General features: G+C 41.2%; 1 protein-coding gene across 1 annotated transcript; it reads right to left on the bottom strand.

The window, feature by feature from the left end:
• Positions 1 to 5,689: 5,689 nt before the first annotated feature.
• On the bottom strand, positions 5,690 to 25,072 carry camk1a (calcium/calmodulin-dependent protein kinase Ia). Its single transcript, XM_085777213.1, has 12 exons — positions 24,830 to 25,072; positions 23,341 to 23,459; positions 11,608 to 11,739; positions 10,558 to 10,632; positions 9,480 to 9,618; positions 9,251 to 9,377; positions 8,850 to 8,925; positions 8,642 to 8,754; positions 8,463 to 8,541; positions 7,865 to 7,952; positions 7,573 to 7,747; positions 5,690 to 5,877 (listed from the first exon to the last, which is right to left on the bottom strand). The coding sequence occupies exons 2-12, from the start codon at positions 23,424 to 23,426 to the stop codon at positions 5,774 to 5,776; spliced, it is 1,194 nt and encodes a 397-aa protein (XP_085633339.1). The 5' UTR covers positions 23,427 to 23,459; positions 24,830 to 25,072; the 3' UTR covers positions 5,690 to 5,773.
• Between the last annotated feature and the right edge of the window lie 1,405 nt (positions 25,073 to 26,477).

Raw genomic sequence — 26,477 nt, 5'->3', positions numbered from 1 at the left:
TTGTAATTAATTAATCGCAATTAATTGCATTTTAATCGCATATAAATATTTGACCTGAGAACAGTGAGAAGCATTTTTTTCACATGGATTTTAGTATACCATTGAATGACTGAATAGCTTAAGCAACAAAACATTGTTTTTTTTTTCAAGGTGGTACTTAACCAAGACCAACATGCAAATTATCGATTAATTCATTAATCGATATTTGATACAGATTTAAATGGTCTTTCCTGCCAATACACTATGGTGATTACTGTAGTATTTAACTAGGCTACATAAATCACAGTAGCATAAACTGATTTGTTGAACGGACCAGGTGATGGGCTGACTGGTCCTGTCTAACTTCTGTGTACTGGGTGCCATTGTGCAGGGTGTTAAGGCAGCCTTCCTCCACTGCAGTCCCTATGGTCCTGGACCCTCTGGCTGGTGGGGTGGGCTGCTTTCAGCTGGGGGGGACTCTATCAGCTGCTCCCACGAGAGGCATTTGACGCATTTGACACCAACAAGGTTTAACTTTAAAACCAGATTAAATCATGGTTTAAGTTTAAATTCTGTTGCACGTTAACTGTGTTTTAATCACATGAAGGTGTGTGTGTGTTTGTGTGTGTGTGTGTGTGTGACTGTAATCACATGAAGCTGGCTCTAGAGTCTGTGTGTGTGTGTGTGACTGACTTGACACATAGTTAGTTAGTAGCTGCATCCTGTGTCAGTCTGATTTAGCTGTGTCTCTGTTTATAAACATTTAAACGAGCGCCAGGTGGATTGTTTATGAAGTTAACGAGCTCTGGCCTGAGGATCAAAGAGGTTACCACGGCGATAGGGGCCCCCCGCAGGCTGAGACAGACAGAAACGTGGAGAAAAAGAGCCATTTTCTGCCTCTGCACTGGTCTCACATTTAGGCTTAGGGTGAGAAAACGGTAACTCCTATCAGAACAAAACACAGATCAACGTTGCTCTAAGGACTTTCGGTACGATTTGGTGTTTCTACAGTAAATATTTTGGCGACGCTGGCAGTTTTAAAACATCAGGCCGTTCTGCTTCTCTCAGAAAATATTTGTATTGGACTCAATGAGGAGCAGAGACAGACGTGGCCGCACTTAGAGGCTCAGAGTTTAAATTCTGTAAGTCTCTCTGATATTTTGAGCAGATTAAGAGATCAAGGATGAGCTCATCTACAACCGTGGCCGAAATTATGTGTGTAGAGTGTAAATTGTGGCCGTTTGGAGTTTGGATAGAGAAAAAATCTGGAGTTTTTCTGGCATCTCTCCCACTCTAACCGATGATGTCACCCACGCTGACAAGAACATTCCGTGCAATACACACCCATTATAATCTCATAATTTCTCCAAAAATGATCATGGTCATTGATCATGGATTGATCAAAAACTATATGACCTATCAAAACGTGGAGTAATACGCCAATACACAAGACTTGTGTCTACTGTTTAAAGTTTAAATGGAGTCTCTAGGTGAAAGTATGCCTGAGCAGTAGACGTTTGTTAAACTCCAATGATTGGTCTTTTTCGCTCTTTTTTTCCGCCCGTCCCATTGACTTACATGCAAAAATTTTGCGCAGTTTTTCGCGAGTTCCAACTAACCAGACTCTTGTATGAACTCTGACCTTACATTTAACAACTAAACATCAGCACTGACAACCTGCATGAAATTTATGACAACAATAACCGTGATTTAAGTTTGATGAATATAACTACAAAGCAGGCAGTGCTATCACAATATAAATTAAAATCTTTTTTTTTTTAAAAATACGTTCATGCCTCAAAATTAGATTTTTCCTTCTAAAACTGTCTGTGTCTACCTCAGGGTGCTACTTCTTCACATATGGAAACAGGACTAAACTGAGCATATACAGAGTGAATCAGGTGATTCTTAACTTGTTCCTGATTGGAGGAATTGGAAGTGTTCCAACTGACTCATGTTACAACCATCCCTGGTCTCCCCCACATACAGTATAACTCTCAACTGAGGAAACACTTCATAGAAGTTTTGCAAACTTTTAAAAATGTTTTAAATGAGGAAAAGACATGACATGAGGATGTCATTTGAGAACATGTTTGAATCAGAAAAGATGAGTTGATTTTTATCTTTAGCAAGTCTAAACACAGAATAATCTGCATACAACTGATTCACTGATTTTAACACAAATTTACAGTAGCACTGTTCAGGGTGCATTACATCATGCCTTCATTGTGTCCATCATATCCATAGATTCATTATAGATTCATAGGTTTTGCACATTGGTCACTCAGCATGAAAACAGAAGAAACAGTGACAGAACTGAAGTAGTGAACATGTAAAATAAACTAAACTTTGTACTGTATGTATTTTTCAGGTCAAAAATACTGTTGTACACTGTTGTCTGTGTAAATATCATCTCACAGTTCAGATAGTGTGTAATGACAGACACACAATGCATAGACAAGGAAGTTTTATTTCATTTTCTGCAATCATATCTCTGTGGGTACAAATCATTGTATTTTCTTACATCTTGTTCAATAACCCATGATGCATTGCATCCATACATTTGTAGCTCAAAACAGCTTTTACAAAAAAGGATATACAATATATACTTATATTTATATATATAATATACATGTGTTTCTTTATGCATTTAGATGTGTTTGTAATGGGTAAAAGAAGCTTCTTTTTTTCTTTTAAAAAACAAAACTAATCAAAAACCAATTTTAAAAAAAAGAAAAGAAGGAAACACAGTCAAGTGGAAACAAATCCCAGGTAAGGTTCAACAGAAGGTCATTACCAAACAATAACCAGGTTATCAAAGTCATCAACATTGGCTAGCTAACAGTTAACATGAAGCCCTTCACACACAGTTTGCATATTTTCCACAATTACAGTCATGTAAATCCATAGTGATTGCCCTGTTACTGTACTATGGACCTGTATGTATCAATGACAGATGAGGGAATTGGTTTAACGTGGGCAACAAAATTCACTCCAATTCAAAAATGTTGCTAACTAATAATACAGCATTGTGTCATGACATATCCTACATGAATAATGTTACTGTTTGATTAATATCAGGATTAAAGTACCTTTAGCTACTGGTCGTCTCATTCCTGTGTTGAATCTCTTGCAGGATCCTTCATCTGAGTCATATATGTAAAAGAAGATGACATATCTGAGTCTACAGTAAACATTCCCACTGTATGGCTTTAGTACTGTAGTCCTTTTACTCAGGAGGACAGATGTAGAGCGTGCACACTGTCAGACAGGTGATGTTTCCAATAATGATTTTTTTTAATTATTCTCATGTTTTGTACTGTGCCTGGCACCTGTTTAAAAGTGGGATATGTGTTTATCTTCTCTACTTGTGTCCTGGTATCAGTTTGAGAGAATCTACATGAGCAACAATGAAAATGAAAATAAGAAAAAAAGACAGAGATAATTATCGTAGTAAATAAACATAGTACAGGAGAAATGTCACAGGTAGAGGCTTGACCATCAGAGTCACTGCAAATGATAAGTCCACTGTGCTGTGTTGTACTTTGTCAACAACATTACTTCTGGTGTTACTCACTTCACATTATATAGCTTCAAAATTACAGTATTACATCATTTTTCAATACAACAGAGTAATAATAATCATGTGTGTTTATACTAATTGATCATCATTCATGTAAACATATTTAACCAGGTCATGCAAACAGTAGACCAAAACTTCTTCCACTAGAGGTGCACAGCACAGAGCGGGTGGAGCGCCCAGACTGAGATCCCCCTGACTCAGCGAGAGATGGGCCTGAGCCAGACTGAGAGACTGACAGCCAGCGGATTGTCACAAACAGGACGGGGGGAGGATGAGCGGGGCAGAAATGTGATGCTTCTCCTCCCATGCATCGCGGGTTCTCCGTGGAATCGCATCTTTGAAAAAAGGGGGTCAGTTTCTTGTGTTTGACAAACTTAAAGGGATCTCAGTTTGAGCCTCTGGTAACAGAACAGCCATAAAACAAAACAAATAATATTTTTTTTTTTTTCTAAAAGTCTCCTTTTCATTTTCATACAATTTCTATGTTTTCCCCCGGCAGATGCATGCAGACACTGCAGGTCAGAACCACTCTTTACAAACCCAGTCTGAGCCAGAATATAGAGTCCATAAGCCCCACCCCACCCCAGCCCAGCCCCCCCGCCCCCCTCCCAGAAGTACCCTCCGCTTTCAAGTATCTCCTTTCCAAAACGGCTTAAAACAAAAGGAGCAGATACAGAAACACTTCAGAATGACACTCGATGAGAAAAAAGACAGGAGTGATCAAACGGAACAAATGGGTGAGGCGGTGGGGGAGTGGAAAGGTGGGGGGGGGTCCGGTAGATGCAACTCTATTCAACTAAACAGCTTCTTGTTGTGTGACTGAGCGGATGAGTCACATTGGTGTGTAGAGAGTATAAAGACATGCAGGAGGAGCTTTCAGCATTGGTTCTTTTTGACTTTTTGTATGCCCCCCCCGCACCCTCACCCCCGATCTTTTTTGCTGCCCTGTCTGGCCAGATTTTTGAAGGAAGCTGCCAGTGAGATTAGGAGCGTGCGGGTCAGATGGATCCGGACACACGAGTACCTGTGATCAGAGGTAGATGTGACATTTTAATGTGGTAAACACAAATAATAATTCTACTAATGGAGGAGACGGCCTCGGTGCCGCTGTCTGCTCTCTGATTATGACTCTGATCCGTCCTGAAGGGAACAGCTAGGAGACACCGTGGTGCCCAGTGACCAGTGACCAGCGTCTGCTACAGCTGCACAGAGGAGGAACTACATGTCAGGGCTGCTAGAGGAGGGGGGAGTGGGGGGGTATTTCAGGAGAATCATGCAGATAGGCCCTTTAAAGGGATGGTAGCATTTTTTTAAAAGTGGGGTTGTATGATCTACAAATAGCCCCTAAGTACTTTAATTGCAGTAGAAGACTCTCTGCACTCCTCCCGTTAGCAACGCCAGCCCATAGCCCTGCCCAGAGATTTACAACATACAGTGTTGTGAACAGACCCAAAGAAACGGCCTATTTTCGCGGTCTAAAAGAGGTTTTACCTGAGAAAAAATACACAGTTCCATTGTTCGCTATAATATAATTTTTTCCAGCCCTTCAAAGTGCAGGAAAAATGCTGTTTTTATTTGACCTAACCAACTGCTGAACGGTGGGCACTAACCCTGGGTGGAGGGATACGTGAGTTGGTTAGGTCCAAATAAAAACTGTGTTTTTCCTGCACTTTGAAGGGCTGGAAAAAAATTATATTATAGCGACCAGTGGAACTGTGTATTTTTTTCAGGTAAAACCTCTTTTAGGCCGCGAAAATAGGCCGTTTCTTTGGGTCTGTTCACAACACTGTATGTTGTAAATCTCTGGGCAGGGCTATGGGCTGGCATTGCTAACAGGAGGAGTGCAGAGAGTCTTCTACTGCAATTAAAGTACTTAGGGGCTATTTGTAGATCATACAACCCCACTTTAAAAAAAATGCTACTATCCCTTTAAAAAAAAGAAAAAAAAGATATGTAAACTCTTCCTGCGTTGTTTTGCATATCGTTCGGCGACAATGCTAAAACTTGTGTGTGTTTGAGTTGGGATGTTTCTCCACATAACCGTGACCTGTGGAGTGTGGATGTACTCTGGTGGACACTGACTGATAACTACTCTGCATTCCTGGCCAGACTGGGCGGGCGGGCGGGCGGGCTCTGGGTGCTCCGGGGGTGTGCTGAGGGGAGGGTGGGGGGTGTGGGGCACATTGTCACCATGACAACGGGAGGTTGTGCTCAGACGCGACTGGCCGGCCTGCAGCAGTAGGTGCAGCTCCTCAGGCTGTCCCGGTCCGTGCTGCCCTCGTTGCTCCCACGGCGGCCGTCCTCATAGTGTGACACTGGGTGGTGGAGGAGAACCAGCAGCAAATGAATTTAGAGGGAAAATGTATCATTTCAAAACTGAGGATTTTTTCCACTTATGTGTCTTAAAGGGATAGTTCAACATTTTGGCAAATTGGCCCATTGCCATAATCCCTAGGTCCATTACCTCATCAAATTCATCAAATACACAATCCAACAACTCCAAAACGCTCTGGTGCACAAGTTGTAACCTGCATATCCACCACGCGATGAGATAATAACGGAACGTTACGAGACAGAGTTGTTTTTGAGGTAAATGCAGAGACTGCTTGCCAAAAAACTGCCCCCGACGGGAACGTGCATCAGCGGTTTTGCAGGAATTTACCTTGAAAACAACTCTGTCTCTAATAACGTTCCGTTATTATCTCATAGCGTTGTGAATGTGCAGGTCACAACTTGTCCACCAGAGCGTTGTGGAGTTGTTGGATTGTGTATTTGATGAGTTTGATGAGGGAAACCAAGAAATCCCATGAGCCTCTTTAGCATAGCTAAGCGGCTCTGCTCCGCCGTTCTAAAAACAGCTTGCACCGACAAATAAAGGTAACAAACCTACTGCTATGACTATAGAGATTATGGCAATGGGCAAATTTGCCAAAATGTTGAACCATCCCTTTAATAGCTCTGCAATCACGTCTTTGTGCCAGAGGAAATTCCACATGGAACATACAGGGGAGCTTCCTACAGCACGCCAAGTAAATGTCAATTTTTCCCAAGTCATCTCAAGTGTTCATCTAAGTAAACAGTCCCATGCTTTAGATAATGTTTCAAACTGCATGTGGATCTGCTGCTGGGAAAACCAGTCACCATCAGCTTCAATAAACTTTGCCACACTGATGGTTTTGCTTCACGCCCCCAAAGTAAGCTGTGTGGACCAGATGGTCTCCATTAGAAAGAAAAGTGATTGCAAATACAAATCACACAAAGCCATTCAGGACATTTATGAAATGTCAATTTACTCATGTTCAAATATAAAACTATACATGTTATAATAATTAATAAATGTTTAAGAAATTTGAAAATCATTGTCGGACTCAAAGATAATGTGTGGAGGCCTTTAGGATCCATCCATCTATCCATCCATCCACCCAGTGTTCATTGCTTTCATTTAGGGCTGAGCAATTAAATCAGGTTTAACTGAAATCACAATAAGTGAAATATCGAAATAATATATTGGTTTAAATTAAATGCAAACATAATCATTCTAATCATAAACTATAGGTGCATCTCAGTAAATTAGAATATCATGGAGAAGTCAATTAATTGCAGTAGTTCAATTCAAATAGTGAAACTCATTTATTATTTGGATTCATTACATATAGACTGAAATATATATATATATATATATATAAAGTTCACTATTGTAACCTAATCATGTCACACTCTAAAAAGCTATTGAACTCCAAACACCTTCAGAGGTTTCCTAAACCTGGTTCAGTAGCTCCACTATCATGGAGAAAAAGCTAACCTCCATCATATTCTACTTTATTGAGATGCACCTGTATGTATCTGCCACAATAATCACTATCAGATTTTTCTTTTGCTTATTTTTCAGCCCTGCTTTCATTAACTCACTCAGTCTTTAATGCTGTAGTGGGATGTTCGCTACTGAGTTGAGTCATACGTCTGAAACTGACTCCAAGTGAGTTTTCATTCGCTGTCACCAGCTAACTTACGGCTCTCCTCCTCCCCGTTCCCCAGATCATCATCCTCCTCTTCCTCCTCCTCCTCCTCTGGCAGCAGATGTCCATGGCAGGGACTGGTGGGAGTTATCTGACTGGGTCCCTCGAGGCTGGTGCCCAGCTGCAGCTTCCTCATGTGACGCACCACCGCTGTGGCATTAAACGCTTGCTACACAGACAAAGAAAAAAAAAACGACACTGAGAGAGGGGAGCAGCGAAGGGAAAGAGACTGTGCTCTAACTGCTGCCCGTCTTAATACTGCTCTTTCTGAAGGTTGTGCACTCACCTTCCATTTACTTTTGGCAAAGTTCTTCTTGATCTGAGCGCTGACTGATTCATGGATGTTCTTGTCCAGAGCTGTGTCTCCACAGATCCTGCAAAGTCAGCAAATATTATTGATTACCAATCAGCAACAGTTTGTCAATGAAATCAATAGTTCAGATCATTTGTCAAACAGAAACACTAAAAAACTTTCAAATTATTTGAAGTTTTTTATATGATTTGATTGTTTCCTTTTTTATATGCATGATTTCAAACTTAACTTATCAGATTTCATAATAATTCAGATAAGGAAATTATGAACAGATTAAACACAGATGAAAACATTTTAGCTACAGCTCTACTATTAAATAATTCTTTAGAAATTATGTTTTTATTGTATTATTTTTTGGTTTCCATATAGAAGCATGCAGAAAACGAATAACATAAGACATGTAAAGGCAGCAACATTCTCACACATGATGCTAGAAAGCCTTGCAAACTTATAATAAGTAAGCCTCATAATAAGCCAAATAAGTATCTGGTAGATACATCTCATACCAACATTGAAACATTGAAAAAGTGAATCTGTGTGTCAGTTATTGTGATCATTAACTCTTTCCTACCATGGATGCTGGAGGGCCTGCTCACACGTATATCTCTTCAAAGGATCTTTCTCCATCAGGTGACAGATGAAGTCTTTGGCTGTGAACAAAAAATAAACAAACAAAAAAACATATTAATAGAATCGGACTTCTTACTTTAGATCCTCTGGAGATATTTATAGCTGCGTAAATGATGGTACCTGAATCTGAGATGTCATCCCAGTACGGGGAGTCAAATTCATACTCTGCTTTCAGAATCTGCTCAAATAACTTGGCATCGTTTTCATCATAGAATGGAGGATATCCACACAACCTGGAGGGAGAGGTATTGGAGCACATTGAAACTAAAATATAGAAATATGAATACATATGTCTATATATCTCAGGAATGAACATGTTCAGACTTACAGAATGTAAGAAATAACTCCTATGGACCAGCAGTCGACTGCTTTGCTGTACGGCTTCTGAGCGAGCACCTCAGGAGCTGCAACACACACACATACACACACACACACACACACACACACACAGCACATATTGGAAATATATAAACAGCAGTGAGGGTGAATTCAAGTAATCTTGACCTCCCAGTAATACCATGTGATCTGGTAAGTCAAGTTAAACAGGTAGAGAGCTCTTCTGAAACACTTGCAATTGACTCAGTCGTGGATGAAAGAGCCTCTCACAACGCACTGAATAAAGAGGGGATATCAGCTGAAAGCACAAGTGCCACGCTCACATGAAAGAGAAGGGGGGAGGTGAGGAGAGGAGAGCCTGACCGAGTGGAGGACATAAAACAAACGCCTTACCCACGTATCCAGGAGTACCGCAGGCTGTGGACATGACGCTGCCTGCTCCCTCGATCTTCGACAGCCCAAAGTCACTTATCATGATCTTGGAGTCTTCGTCCATGCTGTAATACAGCAGGTTCTCAGGCTGCGGGAACAAGAAGACATGATCATAGGGGATCAAAAAAAAGGTTGGGTGCGGGAAAGGGGTTAGACTGAGCCTTTACATCTCTGTCATCTGCGGAAATACCTTCAAGTCTCTGTGGACGATCCCCATGTCGTGGAGATATTTGACTGCGTCTAAGATCTGGTGGATGAGCTGGCTGGCATCTCTCTCTGTGTAGAAACCTTTCTCCACGATCCTGTCGAACAGCTCACCTCCAGACACCCTGGCAGTGAAAGTCATGGGAACAAGGTCCCACACCCGTGTATGAGTATATTAGGTTGTAGACATTTGGACCCTCTGGCCTGTAAATGAAGAGGACTAACCAGCCACTCTGGCAAGTTCTCTACTCTCTTCTCTGCTGGCCCACCTAACGTTAAGGGTTGCTGGAGGGATTTCCTCAGGTCTCCAGGAAAATGTAGTGTTATTGTTCTAAAATGCTGAACAGAGCACATCATATAAATATATTTTAAAATCATAATTGTCATGTTTTAATCATGTAATTATAACTCATGAAATAGACTGCTTGTAAAACATTTGCTTGAGCCAGTTGAAACAAGGTATGTGTGAGCCCATGATCAGGTAACACCACCAAGACATTAGAGCAGCATTTTTCAACCTTGGGTCGCCTGGAATTCAAATGGGGTGGCCTGAAATGTCTAGTAATTGAAAAAAAAAAATACTGATAAAAATATATTTTTTAACTAATTATTATTCTTTTTAAAATGATGGTTAATAACATCAAATGCAATCTTAAACAACTGTATTTTATACTTTCACTTTCTCGAATATAAATCAAGTTCAAATAAAATGCAGCATAAAAAAATGTCTGAGCTGGGTCGCCAGACATTTGTGATGTCAAAATGGGGTCACAAAATGATATTTGTCAAAAAAATCTTATGAGTATATTAAAGTAATGATATTGACATACAACATATACCAAAAGGCTGTTTATAATTTTTGGCCAGTAAAAAGTCTTTCTGGCCAGTAGATTTTTAAAGTGGCTAGTGAGCCAAAAAGTTAAAGTTTGAACCGTGGTTGTAGATAAATCAATATTTTCATTATTATTATTATTATTAATTATTATTATTGTCAATAGTTTTCAACCAAACACTTATTAAACTCAAAGATTGGTTCTTGTGTAAGACAGATAAGGAGAACTTACAGCTGCATGACCAGGTACAGGTGAGATGTACTTTCAAAGATGTCCTCCAGTGTAACGATGTTGGGATGTTTGATTCTGAGGAAAAGAAGCGCACAAACACCGACAGTCAAAACCAGTGAGACAGTGAGTGTGCCACATTCTTCTTATGCTTACTGTCAAACGGTCACCAGATGGCATTCTTGCTGCATAAGTCAGATTTAGAGAGTCTTTTATTTATTAATTTTTGGACAGCCCTTCAGTTCACCCTCTTAGCAGAAATATATAAAATGACAAGTAAAAATGTTTTAGCAAGAACAAACACAGCAAAGCTTAGATGGACTGCTAGCTTGTGTGATAATGAGAGTGACGGCCGTCTGCAGCTGGAAGCTCTGACAAAGAACGGCTTTGGATTTTATGGCGACGGCTCGACGGAGTGACTGTGAGAAGAAAAGAAAAGAGAAAAAAAGCTATCCTTGCACACAAAAACTAGATTTGGATCATTAATTGTGATGAATGTGAGCGTCTCTGAGAGCACATGAACTGGGCATCGCTCTAACACAGCAGCAGCAGCTGAGACGGACTAATGTGACCTAGGAGAACGAGAGAATCCCTTTTTTATTTCTCTCTGATTTTTTTTCTTTTAACTTTCTTCATGTCTCTTGCTCTCCTTTGTTTTCTGACCACTTTGAGTTTTTTTGGCCAAACTCCATTCTTCCCTGTTCTTCCTCGTCCCTCTCTGTCTATCATACCCCCACAACCCCCCTCTCACCACTTCTCCACCCTCCATGTCTCTTTCTCTTTCTTCAATACACTGCTGCGGGGAACTCCACACCATCTCCGCCTCTGTGTGCTGTTGCCCTGGCAACAGGGACACTAAAAATAGGTCTATCTTCTTTACTCCTGACATTTCCGGTGCACAATCCCACTGTTTCTACTGACACCGTGTATTTAGTCACCCATACAATTGACCCCTTGCATGTATATTCTGCAACTCGTGCATGCATTGTTGGAAGATGTGTGTTTGTGTTCGTGCGCTGACTAATCGTGAAGTGACAGCTGAAGTTGGATCACCTGTGTAGTACCGCGATCTCATTCTCAATGTTGTTCTCTTTGCCTTCCAAGGCTTTCTTGGGGATGCACTTGATGGCCACCAGCCTCTGGGTCCTCTTCTCCTCGGCTAAAACCACCTCGGAGAAAGCTCCCCTGTCAGAGAGGCAGTGGAAACACACACACACACACATTAGAGAAGGAATGAGAATGTGTGTGGGAGTGTGGGGTGAAATGGACAAGGATCAGAAAGCTAAAGGAAAGTAGGACTCCCTCTTCTTGGGCTGCAGGCCGTGGAGGCTTGAGTGTGTTACACAATAGAAGGTAATAATGTGAAATCCTTCTTGACATCTTCTCAGTGCGGTTGATTTTTTTCCAATATTTTTTCGCCTCATTGAATTGATTCCCAACTGACCCAAACCCTGACACTGGTACTTTTGAATAAAAGATCTCCTAATACATTGTAATCAACCATCTGTGTGTGTGTGTGTGTTTGCAGGGCATGCGTGTGGTGTTTAGATGAATAATTCAAAATGGTGACATTACTGAGAGGTTTAGGGAACGGAGAAAGGCTCGCGAGGTGAAGCAACAGTCACATGGAGACATTTATAGGAACAGCAGTTGCTTTGAAAAAAAAACAAACTATTTTTAATCCATTCAATAATGGATGCAGTAAATGTAGTGTGGCTGTTTCTGAGGGAGACTAGACTGCATTATGGATTATGGTCTGGTGATGATGAGAGGGAGAATAGTGTGTATTTACACAGTCTCCCCACAGGAGCGTGGGAGGGAGCTCAGGAGGAGGCCTGAACACACACACACACACACACATTGTCAGCGACCGCAAGGGATCCTTCACATGTGTGTGTGAAACAGCACCGTCATGCAACACACTCAAAGGAGCAAATATCTCTTCGTCTTCTTCCCTCGTTCATTGCACCGTGGTCCATCTGCAACTTCAACCCCCCCCGAAAGTCTGCGACCTTAAATACAAGGATGCAGACCTCACTGTTGCTGTTGCCAGTGGCAACCCTGCGACAAGGAGGCAAACATCTCTCGCTTTATGTTCAGTTCTGCTTTTGATGCTTCTTAACACTTAAGCAAAAAAGGCAAATAGTTATTGTGCGACCTTGCTCTCCGTGTGATCCCCCCACCCCCACCCATCATCATGTCATAACAAGCGCTCAGTGCTAAATCGTGGAGATGGCTTTGCACCGTGGCCATCTTGTGCTCAACGAACCAGCGCAGCAGAAATGTTTGCATAGTGAAGCTGATGCACAAGGAGCTGGAGCCGATTCTCACACACATCTCTGGTTTCATTTTTTTTAGAGTCCTTAAAATAATCTCAAAGCAAAATCACATAAAGCTCCAATTCCCTTCAACCCATAAAAGCATCTTAATGTGTTTAAGTCGGCAGCTTCTGCATCCAGGGATTCATCGGAGGGGTTTAGGAGCGCTGAACTTCTATTATGGTTCAGTAACAATCTATTTAGGCGTATTAGCTGGTTTGAAATGGGAGAGTCAGATGGCTGTGGCTATGGGACCGAGGCAGCTGAAGGTGAGAACAGATGCGTCCATACATCATTAAAAAACGTGGGGCATAGCTACTTCCTCGATGAAAACAGCATTTCTCTTGTTTCAAGATCAGATATGTCTTGGATGGAGAGGAAGTTTTGCTTATGAGCTTTCAAACTGGAGTTAAAAAAAATTGCATTAAAGGAGTATACCGGTCATTTTCTAAGTAACGCTCTACAGTTCTAGGTCCCCGAGTGAGACCATAGGAAAAGCTCAGAGAAAAATATGTGCAGACTGGACCTAGCTCTCCTCCTGCTAGCTGCGCTACACTGCAGTTAAACAGTAAAGTAATGGGGGCAGTTCTTCTAACCCCAACTTTGGCCTCTATATAATGCTCAAAATATCACTACAAATGCTTTGCAACATCCACCAGTTCCTTACCACACAACACTGAGTGTGAATAACTCTGTTAATATGAGAGAGCAGTGCTACATGTGTGTTTTTATCACGTAGCTCTGTTTACTCTAGCTTCCAGGGTAGACCTTACTAGTCGACTGTCGCGCTCGGGACTGTTTGACTGGTGTATGTCGCAAAGCATTTGTAGTGATATTTTGAACATTATATAGAGGCCAAAGTCGGTGTTAGAAGAACTGCCCCCATTACTTCACTGTTTAACTGCAGTGTAGTACAGCTAGCAGGAGGAGAGCTACGTCCGGTCTGCACATATTTTTCTCAGATTTTTATATGGTCTCACTCGGGGACCTACTGTAGAGCTGTAGAGTGTTACTTAGAAAATGACCGGAATTCTCCTTTAAGTTCAACTGAGCCCAAACTGTCCCTGAATGAGTGCATGAGAGCGGTGAGATCCTCAAAATTAGTCATTTTCAAGCATAGCCTCCAGAAAAGGCAACATCGCTCCAGCCCATCGTCTTGTTCCACATTTAAATATCATTACAACTACTGGATGGAAGCTTGTGATTACATTACTTATTACAAAATTGCTACATGCCATTTAGAGCAATAGTATTCCAGCAAACACTATTAACAATTTATACTGTGACCTAGTCTCTTGCATAGATCCGATTATTCAGACCTTTCTTATTACTACAATTAATAGAGGGTAGTTTCCTATGACTGCGTGACTGCATGTGAGATGGGCAGTCGGTTGAAAATATATTTAGAACTATCCGTCTGCATCATTTCACTCAGTTCTGAGAGACAGAATGACTAAGAACAAATGAAAGAGCCAGAGGAGGATGTACACATAAACACACACGCATGCACAGTTTTCTACTGTTGCCGTGAGACACGTTGTAATTAACCATCCAGTTGCTCATTTCTCCTTGGAGACATAGTAGGGGTGGGCTCTCAGCGGGTTTGGGAGAGGAACACAGGATGGAGGAGGAGAGGAAGCGACTGTAGCTGTTACTCTTAATGAGATTTTGTGAAGCACTAATGGCGACATCTCTGCATTAGACAGGAGTCAAATTGGTTTATGTTACTGCATATAGATGGATAGATAGATTTACTTTATTGATCCCAAACTGGGAAATCCCTAAATAGACTGCAGTTTATTCCATGTCAGATTGAAACATATAGTTTCATTTACTCCATAAGCAATCTGCAACAAGCTGAAACTTTCTGACACATCATTTTTTTTAAATCTATTTTACGCCAGAATGCAATCCTGGAACACAAATCTAAATAAATACGTTTCACATGAGTCACTGGTCTCCAGACTCATATATGACGCGTCTGTCAGCTCGGCTGTTTGTGTGCACATGAACAAGATTGCTACAGCACATATTCGGAGATTGTAACAGATAAACTTAAACTGCATTACACAGATAGTAATAGATAGATGGATGGATGGAGAGGTAGATTTAGGCATAAAAGCATAAGCATTCATTAGTGCTTAAAGGTGGAGTAGGAGATCCTGGAAATTGGTTTGAGCAGGCCACATTTTGAAAATACACAATTAAAAAGTCCAAGCCCCTTTCTTCAGACTTCTCTTTGAACCTCCAGAGCGCAGGAACATGCATGTTCTTTTCTGCCGTAACGTTGCTGCAACTCTCGTTGAATTTAGAAAGCTAGCATAAGCTCTGGCTCTGGCCTCGTCTTTTTCGTATCGTAAATCTTTGATTGGATGGATGATTGTTTTTACAGGATCGTCCGTTCCACAGGTGACTGACATTTTTCATTTATTGTGAAAGAGCATTGAATTAATTGGTTGCAATCGGCATGTGAAGAGGATTTCAAGCAATACAGTAAAATAATGCTCCAGAAGAGACCCCTTCGCGGCCTACGTCACTGTGACGTTACGAAGTCTGCTGGAGGCAAAACAACTGACCCAGCGTCTGTTTAGACAGGCGTCTACTGTGTACGGGACAGGTTTTAAATTAATTTTGAACAAATGTTGCGCTCAGTAAAGATGGAAAATATATAATAGGTTCTGTTTAAAAGTGTAAGAATAGAAGGAAAGAGTCGGATCCAGAGCAGCATTCATTTACAAGCACCGATTAAACTTCTTGTAAATAAACTCCGCCCACAGACTGTATAGCCCCCGGCTCTTTCCTTGTGTCAGTCCGAGTTTTTTTTGTTTTTTTTGCCACGGTCCGGTCGAGAGTTAATGCTCGTGACGTGAGTCCAGGGCCGCATTGGGTCCAGGCTTCAACACCTGGCTGCGGATCTGACCAGGTGAGAACGGTAGCAGGACTGAAGCAGCTTAGAAACTGCTCAAACAGGTGATCGTGGGCTTTCAGACGTTTGGTACATTTACAAGAACTGGCAGAAAATAGAAATAGACCCGGCCGGCGTCTGTTTGAGACTCAGCTTTTATTTGAGAATTTGCGGTAGCCGACGGTCTGGAGTCAACTTTTTGAAAAAACACTCACAGTATCAGAGGGTGGGTGTACTAACGTATTCACTAAAATATGACTTTTCCTCGTCCATTCTTGAAAAAAACAGTCCGTTAAAACATGCTAACCAGCATTTACAAGCTACTGCGTTTGAGACGTTTTCCCTTCAGCTAAGCCCCGCCCACCCCGATGTTTACAATCTGTGAAGGGGTCTATAAGATCTCCTCCCCTACCTTTAATCGCTAAGTTCAAATTTGTAATCTATTGAGTTGCAGCTTGAAAATGGAAGAAATGTCTCAATTAGTCAACTGTTTCAATGCATAAATCTGTTAGCAGCGTCCAATCAAAAGCCATCAACTAAATTCCCCTTGAAGTACTGTCAAAAAAGACTGTAAACATGAAACTCAACTGCTAATCACTGGAAATGTGCGTATGACTTAAAGCAGAAGTAAGCGGAATGTTTGTGTTAAAGGGACAACAAGGAGTTTCTATTCGGTTATAAAAAAGTCTCACGTTAATGTGGATGAATCTACGCTACCCACACTTGTTAATGGGCCCATTTTCGATAAATATATCGCTCTGTCTCTATCGTTATTTTGTTATTATTAGTGGTGGCGGAAATGCTGGTCGAGCCGACCAGCGTTTCCTTAATGAGAATAACGCAGCTGAATCGCCGTTTATGGTCGGAACTACGACGGTAACTGAACCTCTTTGAACCTCTGACTTTAATTATTGATGAATGAAAACATGAGTCCGTCTTGCGCCGGTCAAAGAATTTTATGGTGCGCGCGGAGGCTCATAAATGTAGTGTGAAAACGCTTCGCTTTTCCAAAACTCCTCGTTGTCCCTTTAATACAAGCCTTAAAAGAATAGTTCACCCAAAATTCAAATTGCACTCATTATCTACTCACCCTCATGTGGACTAAGGGCTGGGAGAAGTTTCAGAGTTATCCGTGGTTTCTCTGAGTTACAGGGGGTCTCGGCGTAGCAGTGCATGTCCATATAACGGTTGCAAATGGATACCAACTGTCTTTGTGACAAAAAGACACACCAAAAAACATCCAAATACCTCCATGCTACTTGTATGTAATGTCTGTCTTGTATTGAAGCCCCGAAATGCGAAATTGTTCAGAAAAAAATTAAATAAGTCTATATTTCAAGCTTGTTTGCAGCGGAAGCTCCTCTTCCTGGTCCGTCCAAATCTCGCGAGATTTGCGCCTTCAATACAAGACAGACATTACATACGAGCAGCATGGAGGTATTTGGATGTTTTTTGGTGTGTCTTTTTGTCACAAAGACAGTTGGTATCCATTTGCAACCGTTATATGGACATGCACTGCTACGCCGAGACCCCCTGTAACTCAGAGAAACCACGGAGGACTCTGAAACTTCTCCCAGCCCTTAGTCGACATGAGGGTGTGTAGATAGTGAAATTTCAATTTTGAGTGAACTATTCCTTTAAATAGTTATATCTTCCGACAGCAATCACTTATATAGAGTGTTTGGTCTGAAACACGGGTCTGTCAGTCACTCTGCTCTGCTGTAAGCCGAGGAGAAAACTTTCCTTGTATCCTACAACCTCTATCCAATGAGGAGAGAGAACGGCATAAAGGGGCGGTCCTCTCTGTGTGTGCAGCCAAGGGATGCGCGTGAATGTGGTGACGTAGGGACGAGGACCAATAGATCCATGACGAGGGCGGGGGCTGCTAACTCCATCGGCTGACAGGAAGTTAGCCAAAATGACCGGATCGCTTACTTTAATTCCATAATTACCTAGGACAGCGTTTAGGGAGAACATTATTCAGGCATTTAGACATGTCATTTTGAATTGACATCATTATTATTAACCTGCATTTTAAGTGCTGAGTGAGACTGCGTCAGCTAACTTGAAGCCATGTTGTAGAAATATGACTTTGTAGTAGCTGTGTTGTCTAAGAGCCTCTTCATGGCACACTGGTTAAAGCCTGGGGACCAGAGCAGAGACTTTCACCACTTGATTCTCTTTTCCAGAAGATTTCCATGTATGCACTTCATTGTTACAGATGATTTATTGGCTTAAGGGCTAATGAAAGCAACACTCAGTAAACAGGGGTTCTTTAATAAAGCTAATCTTGTATTATCAAATGAAGACACATTCAATAACTATTATGAATGTCAGTGAGTTTGGATGCTCAGTGCAATCAGTGCACAGGCAAACATGGAAATGTACTCTAACTCCATACATCACATGCATCAACATGCTACAGCAAACAAAGGAGGAGACGGAGCAGTGTCTGATCCAGGCCTCTTCTCAGTTCAGGTGTACTCTGATAGATTGAGAGACTATGTCCTGCCCTCCCAGGACTGAGAAAGACATAGCATGTGACACAGAATGTGAATTATATTGTGTCTGAAGTCATGTCACTCTGTATTAGACCACATTATAACTGGGCTATTCTGAACTAATGGAGGGCAGCTAAAGGAAAAAGGCTTGACACATGATTAGGAGTGTGATGTAATTAAAGCCCAGTGCATCTCCCTCACAATGATGGATGTTCACTGGGATTCATGATGGCTTTTTTGTTGTTTTGTTTTGTTTTGTTTTGTTTTTTGCATTAGAGAGATGCACTATCAATCAGACAGAGTCGGGTCCTTTGGACCTGTTGCAGGCAGCTAGTGCCATCCATCAGTGTATTGATCTTACCTAGTGCAAGTGCTCCTTCAAGCCCAACATGCCTCCCAAAGTCCCAAAAAAAGCTTTCTCTTTTTAGCCTAATCCATTTTGTGTGTGTGTGTGTTTGCCGGTCAGTGCATGTGTGTGTTTGAGTGGTATATGTGCAGACATGCAGTATAATCTCTTTCCAATCAATCTTCACATCCACTCTTTTATTATGAAAATCAACATCTTGTAGATTTGATTCATAAAAAATAGCTTGGGTCTGGGCTATCCACTAACAATTGTGCAAGGATCTCCATCTATTCTGCTAAAGTCATGTGTAGGTCAAACCTCTCAACTCAACTGCTTTACTTATTCTATAAACAATCCAACAAGCACAAGTGCTTTCCAACAGTGTTTAGTCCTACACAGTCACAATGTTTATTCTCCTACACGTGACCCACCTGGACCCAAGTGGCTCTTGAAGCTGCTCTACACCACTCATGTTCATTTTTAGTTGTCCTCTGTTTCTAGGTGCAACATTCAACAACCTATCATGAGCCAAATACCTACTCTATCTTTCAATACCAGATATTTAAAAGACAGAAAGAATGCAATTCAGTATTGAATGAAATAGAACCAGGACCATAAGTGTTGCCTGAGCTGCTGCTTCTGCTGAGAATCAACACCGGATTCTGCAGCTCTTTGCAGATTTGTTGTTTGGCCTCATCAATTTTTGCGTGTTCGTGTAACTTTCGTTCTATCACAAAACTACAACTCAACACTTTTGTGATAGAGATATTCAAAAGGAGAGCCAAACATCAGCAGCACGCCTGAGAACAAGTGCTCTGCTGTGGTTGGTTTAAACATTTACTACCGTGTTGCGGTCTGAAATTGTTTTGTTAACTGGCCCCATGCTCTTCATTCCTGTCAGACAAGCTGCCAGCTCACCAGGATGTGTCTGTCCACAGGACTCATAAAATCAACTTCACTACTCCTAATATAACTAACCCTCTAAGTACATGAAAACACCAACCCCTGCAGAGTAACTTCAAGGTGTATTTAATGAAGTTGTGCATGATGACATGTCAACAGACAGACAATGTTGACACACAGAAACATAGTAGGAGTAACTGCTTTACTCTCTCCTCCTATAAAAAACAACAAATGTAAATGTCAAAAACTATAACTCTGGACCATATGGACAATGTGTGATATTGAGGCTGTCGTTGAAATTGTGCCAAATTTGCTTTTCATCTATTGTCATCTGGTTTCAGTTCTGTTCTCTGCTTCTCACCTACACAAGTACAACGGAACAAGTTTGAAATAGTGACTGGGACACAAGTCATAAGATCTAGGTGTTAACCAGCCATTTGAAATACTTTTTCAATAACCACATTTTTTTTTTAATCATTACACCAACAAGTGACATTTTGGCAAATTGGCCCATTGCCATAATACCTATAGTTTTAGGAGTAGGTTCGTTACCTTTAATTGTCGGTGCAAGCTGTTTTTAGATTGGCGGGGCAGAGATGCGAGCTGCTCAGAGCTACGCTATGGAGGCTAATGGAATTTTTTGGTTTCCCTCACCAAATACACAATACAACAACTCAAAAACACTCACACGGACAAGTTGTGGCCTGCACATTCTCCATGCTATGAGATAATAACGTATAATTATGTAGCATTCCAACACACAAAGTAAATGTCAAAAACTACTTGCACTTTTGAAGTCAGTCTGCTGAGCAGCCGTGTCTGGAATGTTGTTCCGGCTACGCATTTGCCTTGAAAACAACTCTGTCTCGTAATATTACATTATTATTTCATAGCGTGGTGAATGTGCAGGTCACAACTTGTCCACCAGAGCGTTTTGGAGTTGTTGGATTGTGTATTTGATGAGTTTGATGAGGGAAACCAAGAAATCCCATTAGCCTCTGTAGCGTAGCTCTAGGCAGCTCGTGGCTCTACTCAGCCGATCTAAAAACAGCTTACACCGACAATTAAAGGTAACGAACCTACTGCTAAAATTATAGGGATTATGGCAATGGGCAAATTTGCCAAAATGTTGAACTTTCCCTTTAAAGACTAGTGGTGCTTTTATATTGACTGTATTGTATTTACCTGCAAGCTTGACCTTGTGCTCACAGAGCATCACTAATGACTATTGCCTTTGGAAAACAGCTTAAATAGTCCATGAGTAGGTAACATTGCTTTTAAACCTGTGATGATGTAACTGAAACTGTTTGTGCAGATTCTTCTTGAATGAGCAACTCTAACCAGGAATACCTGCTGGGGGAACGGCTCCATGTGAAATAGATGGATTTTATTTCCTCTGGACAGAGACATTCTTGCCTACCTGTTTGATTTTTACAATTTGCTAGAGGCTGAGCTAACTGGCAGTACTATCTTGCAGCAGCTTCCTTTGACTACAGGTAACTTTTGACAAAAAAGCGCCAGCTACTTTCCCAAAATGTCAAACCATGATGGTTCTATTTGACATTATTTATTGTTATTAACAGAAATATGGTTCTTATTCTTCTGCCATGGCACTGAGACACACAACGTCACAACAACTATAACAGTGCTGTATAGTGTAGTGTTTACCTGTCCTTTTCATTTCATTCTCAGTTTGTAACATTTAAGCCTTACAGTGTAAATGAGAATGACAAAAAAAGTCAAAACAGGTGTGATCAAAGACTGACAGCTATGATAACTGAGGAGCGTTTCTTTATTTTCTGTCTGCTATAACCCTACCTTCGGGACATCTTGTCCTGAAGTGGACTCCAAACAGAGGTGGGGCTGTGAGGATTAGCCACATCTGAATATAATATTTCAACATAAATCAATTAACTTCACGCACTGAATTCCTGGATAAAGCTCCACTGTAATCTTCTCTCCGAGCATAAGGAGCTTTCCGTCAACACATTAATTCTGCCCTCTGCCGGGTCCAGCTATAGTGACAGGAGGGAGAGAATATTACTACGGCTTTCTTCTGAAATGAAAACATATGATCCTGACAATTGACTCTTTCAATCCTCGTTATATAAGACTTAACATCATCCCTCTAAATTACAGTCACTGTTTCAAGTTGCTGTGAAGTCTTGGTGGAACCGTAACAGAAGTTATCAGCGTTCAGCAGCAGTCATGATTCTTCATATACACAGCCCGGTAGTCAGAGTGCAAAGCACACACAGCATGCATAGCTCTGAGACAGACTGACGGAGTCTTATTTGGCGTCCTCCTGCAGGACTCAACATACCCAGACAGCCTCATCATCTACCCACTGATAGTTCACTTTTTTTTTTTGGCTGTGCACCAGAGTTGTGCAGTCATTAATATCTGATTCTGTGCAGCCTCTCTGGGGAAGCAGGTGTGATTCCAAGAAGAAAGAAAACAACCACACTCCATATGGCACGCTTGTGTCATCGCAGGTGGACATGTGCTAGGTCACTTGTACTTGGTTTTATGGGGCGGGGTGGGAGGGTGGAGACGTGCCCCTCGGCCATCTGGGCTCAATCCTGTTCCCCTGGAGCTTGCAGTCACAGGTCTGTGTGAGTCCAGCCCTAAACATTACTATCCGCCAGCCAGGCAGCCTTCCCCCTAGCCGAAGATTAATTCTGCAATTTATTATAAGAGGCATATTAAATCAAAATGTAAATGTAAATATAATCTATTTTGGACTCTGGACTGTCTGGCAATAATAAAATGTAATCAGAGCCGCAGGAGATATAAGTTGCCACCTGGTTCCATGTGGGTGGATTGAACCTGGGGTTTTCAGGCAAATTGCTGCCAGAAGTTGCAGAAGCAGGTTTGTGTCATCAGCTTGTGTCCAACGTTTCCTCACCATCTACTCTCTCTTACAGGAGCGAGTGGTAAATTTTCGTTTCCACAGCTTTCACAGAAAAGAGAAAACTGTTGGAGCTACAAAGCCGAAACAGTATTGTTGTTCGGTGACAAAAACACGCACCTGCATGTGCACATTTGCATCACCATCTAAAATAAAATGCATTCATGTTTTTAACACTGTTTTGCCTTTATGTAAAATAATATTTTCTTTGCGCTGACTCTGACCGGTCAGTCCATAAAACTTATCTCACATTGGCAAGAGAGGGGAGGATAAGAAATGCAGTGGGAAATGGTTGAGTCAGCATCCAACAGCGGCCAAGTGTCAATCAAGTTTCTTGAGACTTCAGAGTCCAGACTGAAATTCTGCAGTGCTGGCAGCGAGTGATGGGCCCCTTTTTGACCCCTCGGTTTCTTCAGCACTATGTAAAACATGTACAGTATTGTGGGTACTGGCACGTACCGGCCCATTACAGTGCATACAGACTGACAGCTCCAAAAACCAACCAGGGCTAATGTGCTGACTGCATTCTACAATCCAGCATCAACATCTTACTGATTTCACTAAAGTCATCCTGAATAGTTTCCAACCCATATTTAGAGGTCAGTTTAAACCACACAAAAACATTGTGTTGTGTTTTTTAGTGCTAGATTCATATTCAACTGCTTTGAGGTGTCTGTTGCTGAAACTTCTGCAGCTACCAACTCATGGCACAAAATGGAACCAGTCCAACAAAGGTAAATTCAAATGATTAGAAACTGCCTGATTGCCTGAGCTTTCAATGCACCGATGTTTACCCACATTGAAACTGGAGAAATCATGGGTCTCTCTGTGAGGGCTACTGGTGCCACACTTTGTCCAGCCTCATCCCGATAACAGCACTAAATATACAGTGTAGAACTTACGTTCCCAGAACTTCTTTGAAGTCATAATGCTCTTTGATGTCTGATGTCTTCTTTTTCCATCCATTTCCATCCTCTCCAAGAGGCATCCTACAACGCTGATCGGATTCGCCACACTACAGCTATGGAGCAAGAAAAACAGAATAATAAAAAAAAAAAAAACTTTGAATAAACTGAGAGTATGCAGTTTGAACCACACACATGTGCACTTTTCCTGGAAGACAAAAATTCTCCCCAGCAGGAATTCGATATGAGTTTGAACCACTTTCCTGTCTTGTCTCTATTACAGCCATCATTCCAGCAGTGGCAAGGTAACAGATGAAACTTGACTTGAAACATTACACCACAATTCACTCTGGCACTGTTTAACCTGCTTAATTAAGAGCATTTACAGTGCAAGAAACATTCTGCCTCTGCATCCGTCCAATCGATCCATTACACTTTGGCTGACTGATGTGACTGTTGCTTAAAACCTGCAGTCATTAAATAAACCATTGATTTTCCTGATGAATAGCTCTGATAGCTGCATCTCAGCATAGTTTTTTTTTTAACGCTGCTACAGAAGCTGTGGCCTGCTGCAGTCTCATGTTTCTTAAATATTTGCTTTAGTGACATTTGATTTATCAGGTGGGAGAGATTGAAGAGATAGCTTTTATGAGGCAGAGAAATATGTGAAGCCCTGACTGGCACGTAAAACAAAAAGATTAATATGAAACAAGACATAAAAAATAAACTTGCACACTGATAAAAAAAGATACAACCAGTACCCACAAATCATTTCAAAGAAAAAACACACAGAGAGAGAGAAGGACAACCACATTCTTCTTTGCAGACAACTGCAAATGAATAGCAACAAAATAACAGCTTGAAAGTAGGGTAAACAGTCCAACATAGACATGCATAAGAAAGAAACCATAGCCTTCCTTCGCAATAAAAAACAAACAAACTCATGGTCAGTAGAGGCAGATAGGCTACCAGCTAGGAGACCTGTGTGCTATATTTAACATCCGAAAATTTAAACCATCGCTTTCTTTTGCTCTGATGGAAGAAAAGCTGAAATCCACGAACAGAAGAAGAGCTCTGATCAAATGGAAACTGTATTCCACTGAGAAACATTTGACAACCTGCTCTGCACTGAGGCTGCAGGGCGTGAATGACATGCAGGAGGGTAAATGGAAATCCAAAGGTTCAGTCGATGCAGTGTGTCTGCAATGCTGAAATTAGTCCGATTTTTTTTTTTTTTTTTTTTTTAGTCGTAGCGATCGTGCATGTAAGCTACAGTAAAGATATTGCGGTGTGGGTCTGTAGCCTATACTGCAGCGCTCAAGGGTATGGCAGTCAAACGAAGGCAGCATCTGTAGTCTGTATCAGGAGGCTGCAGACATGCGACATGGAAGAGCGCACCGACGAAGCTTTAAGTTTGAAGTGGAGGGGGGATAGAAGAAATACACAGGTGACAGTGAACAACATGGAACAAGGAGAGGAAACATACCTAAATGGCGATCTGTGGCTGTCGGTGTGTTCTCCTTCCCTCTGGGAGCGATGTGCTTGTTGTGCTCGGGCGCAGCGCTGGGTCCGCTCAGACTTCTCCTGACGTCAAATAACCAGACGTCTGTGGACGTAGTGCAGCAAGAAAATCACTCACTGTTCTCTTAACAACGTGAGATCTGCGATTCACCTTATGATAGCCGAGCCACCGTCTGTTATCTCTGAACAGCTCATTGGCACACCTGCTTCTGCTTCTTTTCTTTTTTTCCCCCCCTTTCCTTTCTTTTTTGAGGAGAGCCTTGTAGCCTATAACCAACCTACCACATTCATGGCATGCAGACAATTCTCAAAGCTTTTTAAAACAGGAATAATGTAGGCTACCACACTGAATAATTTATTATCAGAGAACACACAAACAGTATGGAAGTAGCCTATTTAGGTTCATACTGAAAAAAATCCCCCACAATGAAAGTGTCAAAATCTATCAAATTATTAGGGAGGTATTAAATGGTATAGCCTAATATCAGAGGTGTATGATGTGTAATAAAACACTTCAATTTACGTCCTCGTTAAAAGTTGCAACATGAAGGACTTCTGTAGTGAACAAGGTGTTCCTGAGGTTGAGAGTGAATAACAAATGGCCATCCAACAGAGAATAATGGAACTCCATGTAACCTGAGTTCAAATGGCAAGTAAAGATATGTTTGACAATGGAAATTTCGAATAAATAGTAATTTAGTGAAAGTATGTGAATATTCTCATTCATCCAGGTCATCATTACCTCTGGGCAACAAATTGAATCGAAGGCAACTGGACTTGTATTTGAATTTTTTTCTAGGAAGACGACCCTTGGATAAGAAGCGAAACGTTGTCCTAGTTCAGTTGCCTTCGATTCAATTTGTTGCCCAGAGACAATTTAGTGTAGGCCTAAGCATGTTTTTGTGTGACCCTGGAACTCACCAGAAGTAGCTTATCATTCACATTTGGGCATTACATAGCCTACATTACATTTGACATACTCTCTCTTAATTGCAATGTAAAAGTATGTTCCTTAATCATTTTATGAGCCCATGCCTGTGAAGCACATTGTAACATGAGCGACGCTGTGCTCTTGACTTTGTCAGGATCTCACACACAGGCCACAAACACTTTGCTAGAAACCACTGACTTCACAGTTCATGCTGTGCACAGTGCTTTTTTCTTTAGCATTTTTTAAATTTGTTTTTGAAAGTGCTAAATAAATTATTGTTGTCGCTTAAACTTCCTGGTGACTGTTTGTGAAATCCATAATTCATTCTTTTCTTTTAAAATTTGTCCATCTATAAAACAAATGATCCAGGGCCAGAATACTCGTTCATACTGTCTCTCTTTAAAATGTATACACATTTATCATCGTGTTTTTATGACATATTCAATATACTTAACATGTGCACTAGCCTATAAATGTCTCATAATAGCCTACCTATAATGCCTATCATCCTTTTGTCAAAATGTATAACCTCCTATGCTGTAATTACAGTGTTGGGTTTAATGGGCTACAGTTCTTCTTCAGACACAAACGTGCACTGCTGTCTAAACACTGGTAGGCTACTACTCATGTAGGTCTACTAATATTAATATTACCATTAAAAATGCATAGGCCTATTATTGTT

The sequence above is a fragment of the Trachurus japonicus genome, chromosome 5, assembly GCF_045865225.1.
Source record: "Trachurus japonicus isolate A0001 chromosome 5, Traja_1.0".
NCBI classification, from domain to species: Eukaryota; Metazoa; Chordata; class Actinopteri; order Carangiformes; family Carangidae; genus Trachurus; species Trachurus japonicus.
This window is presented reverse-complemented; position numbering and strand designations above follow the sequence as displayed.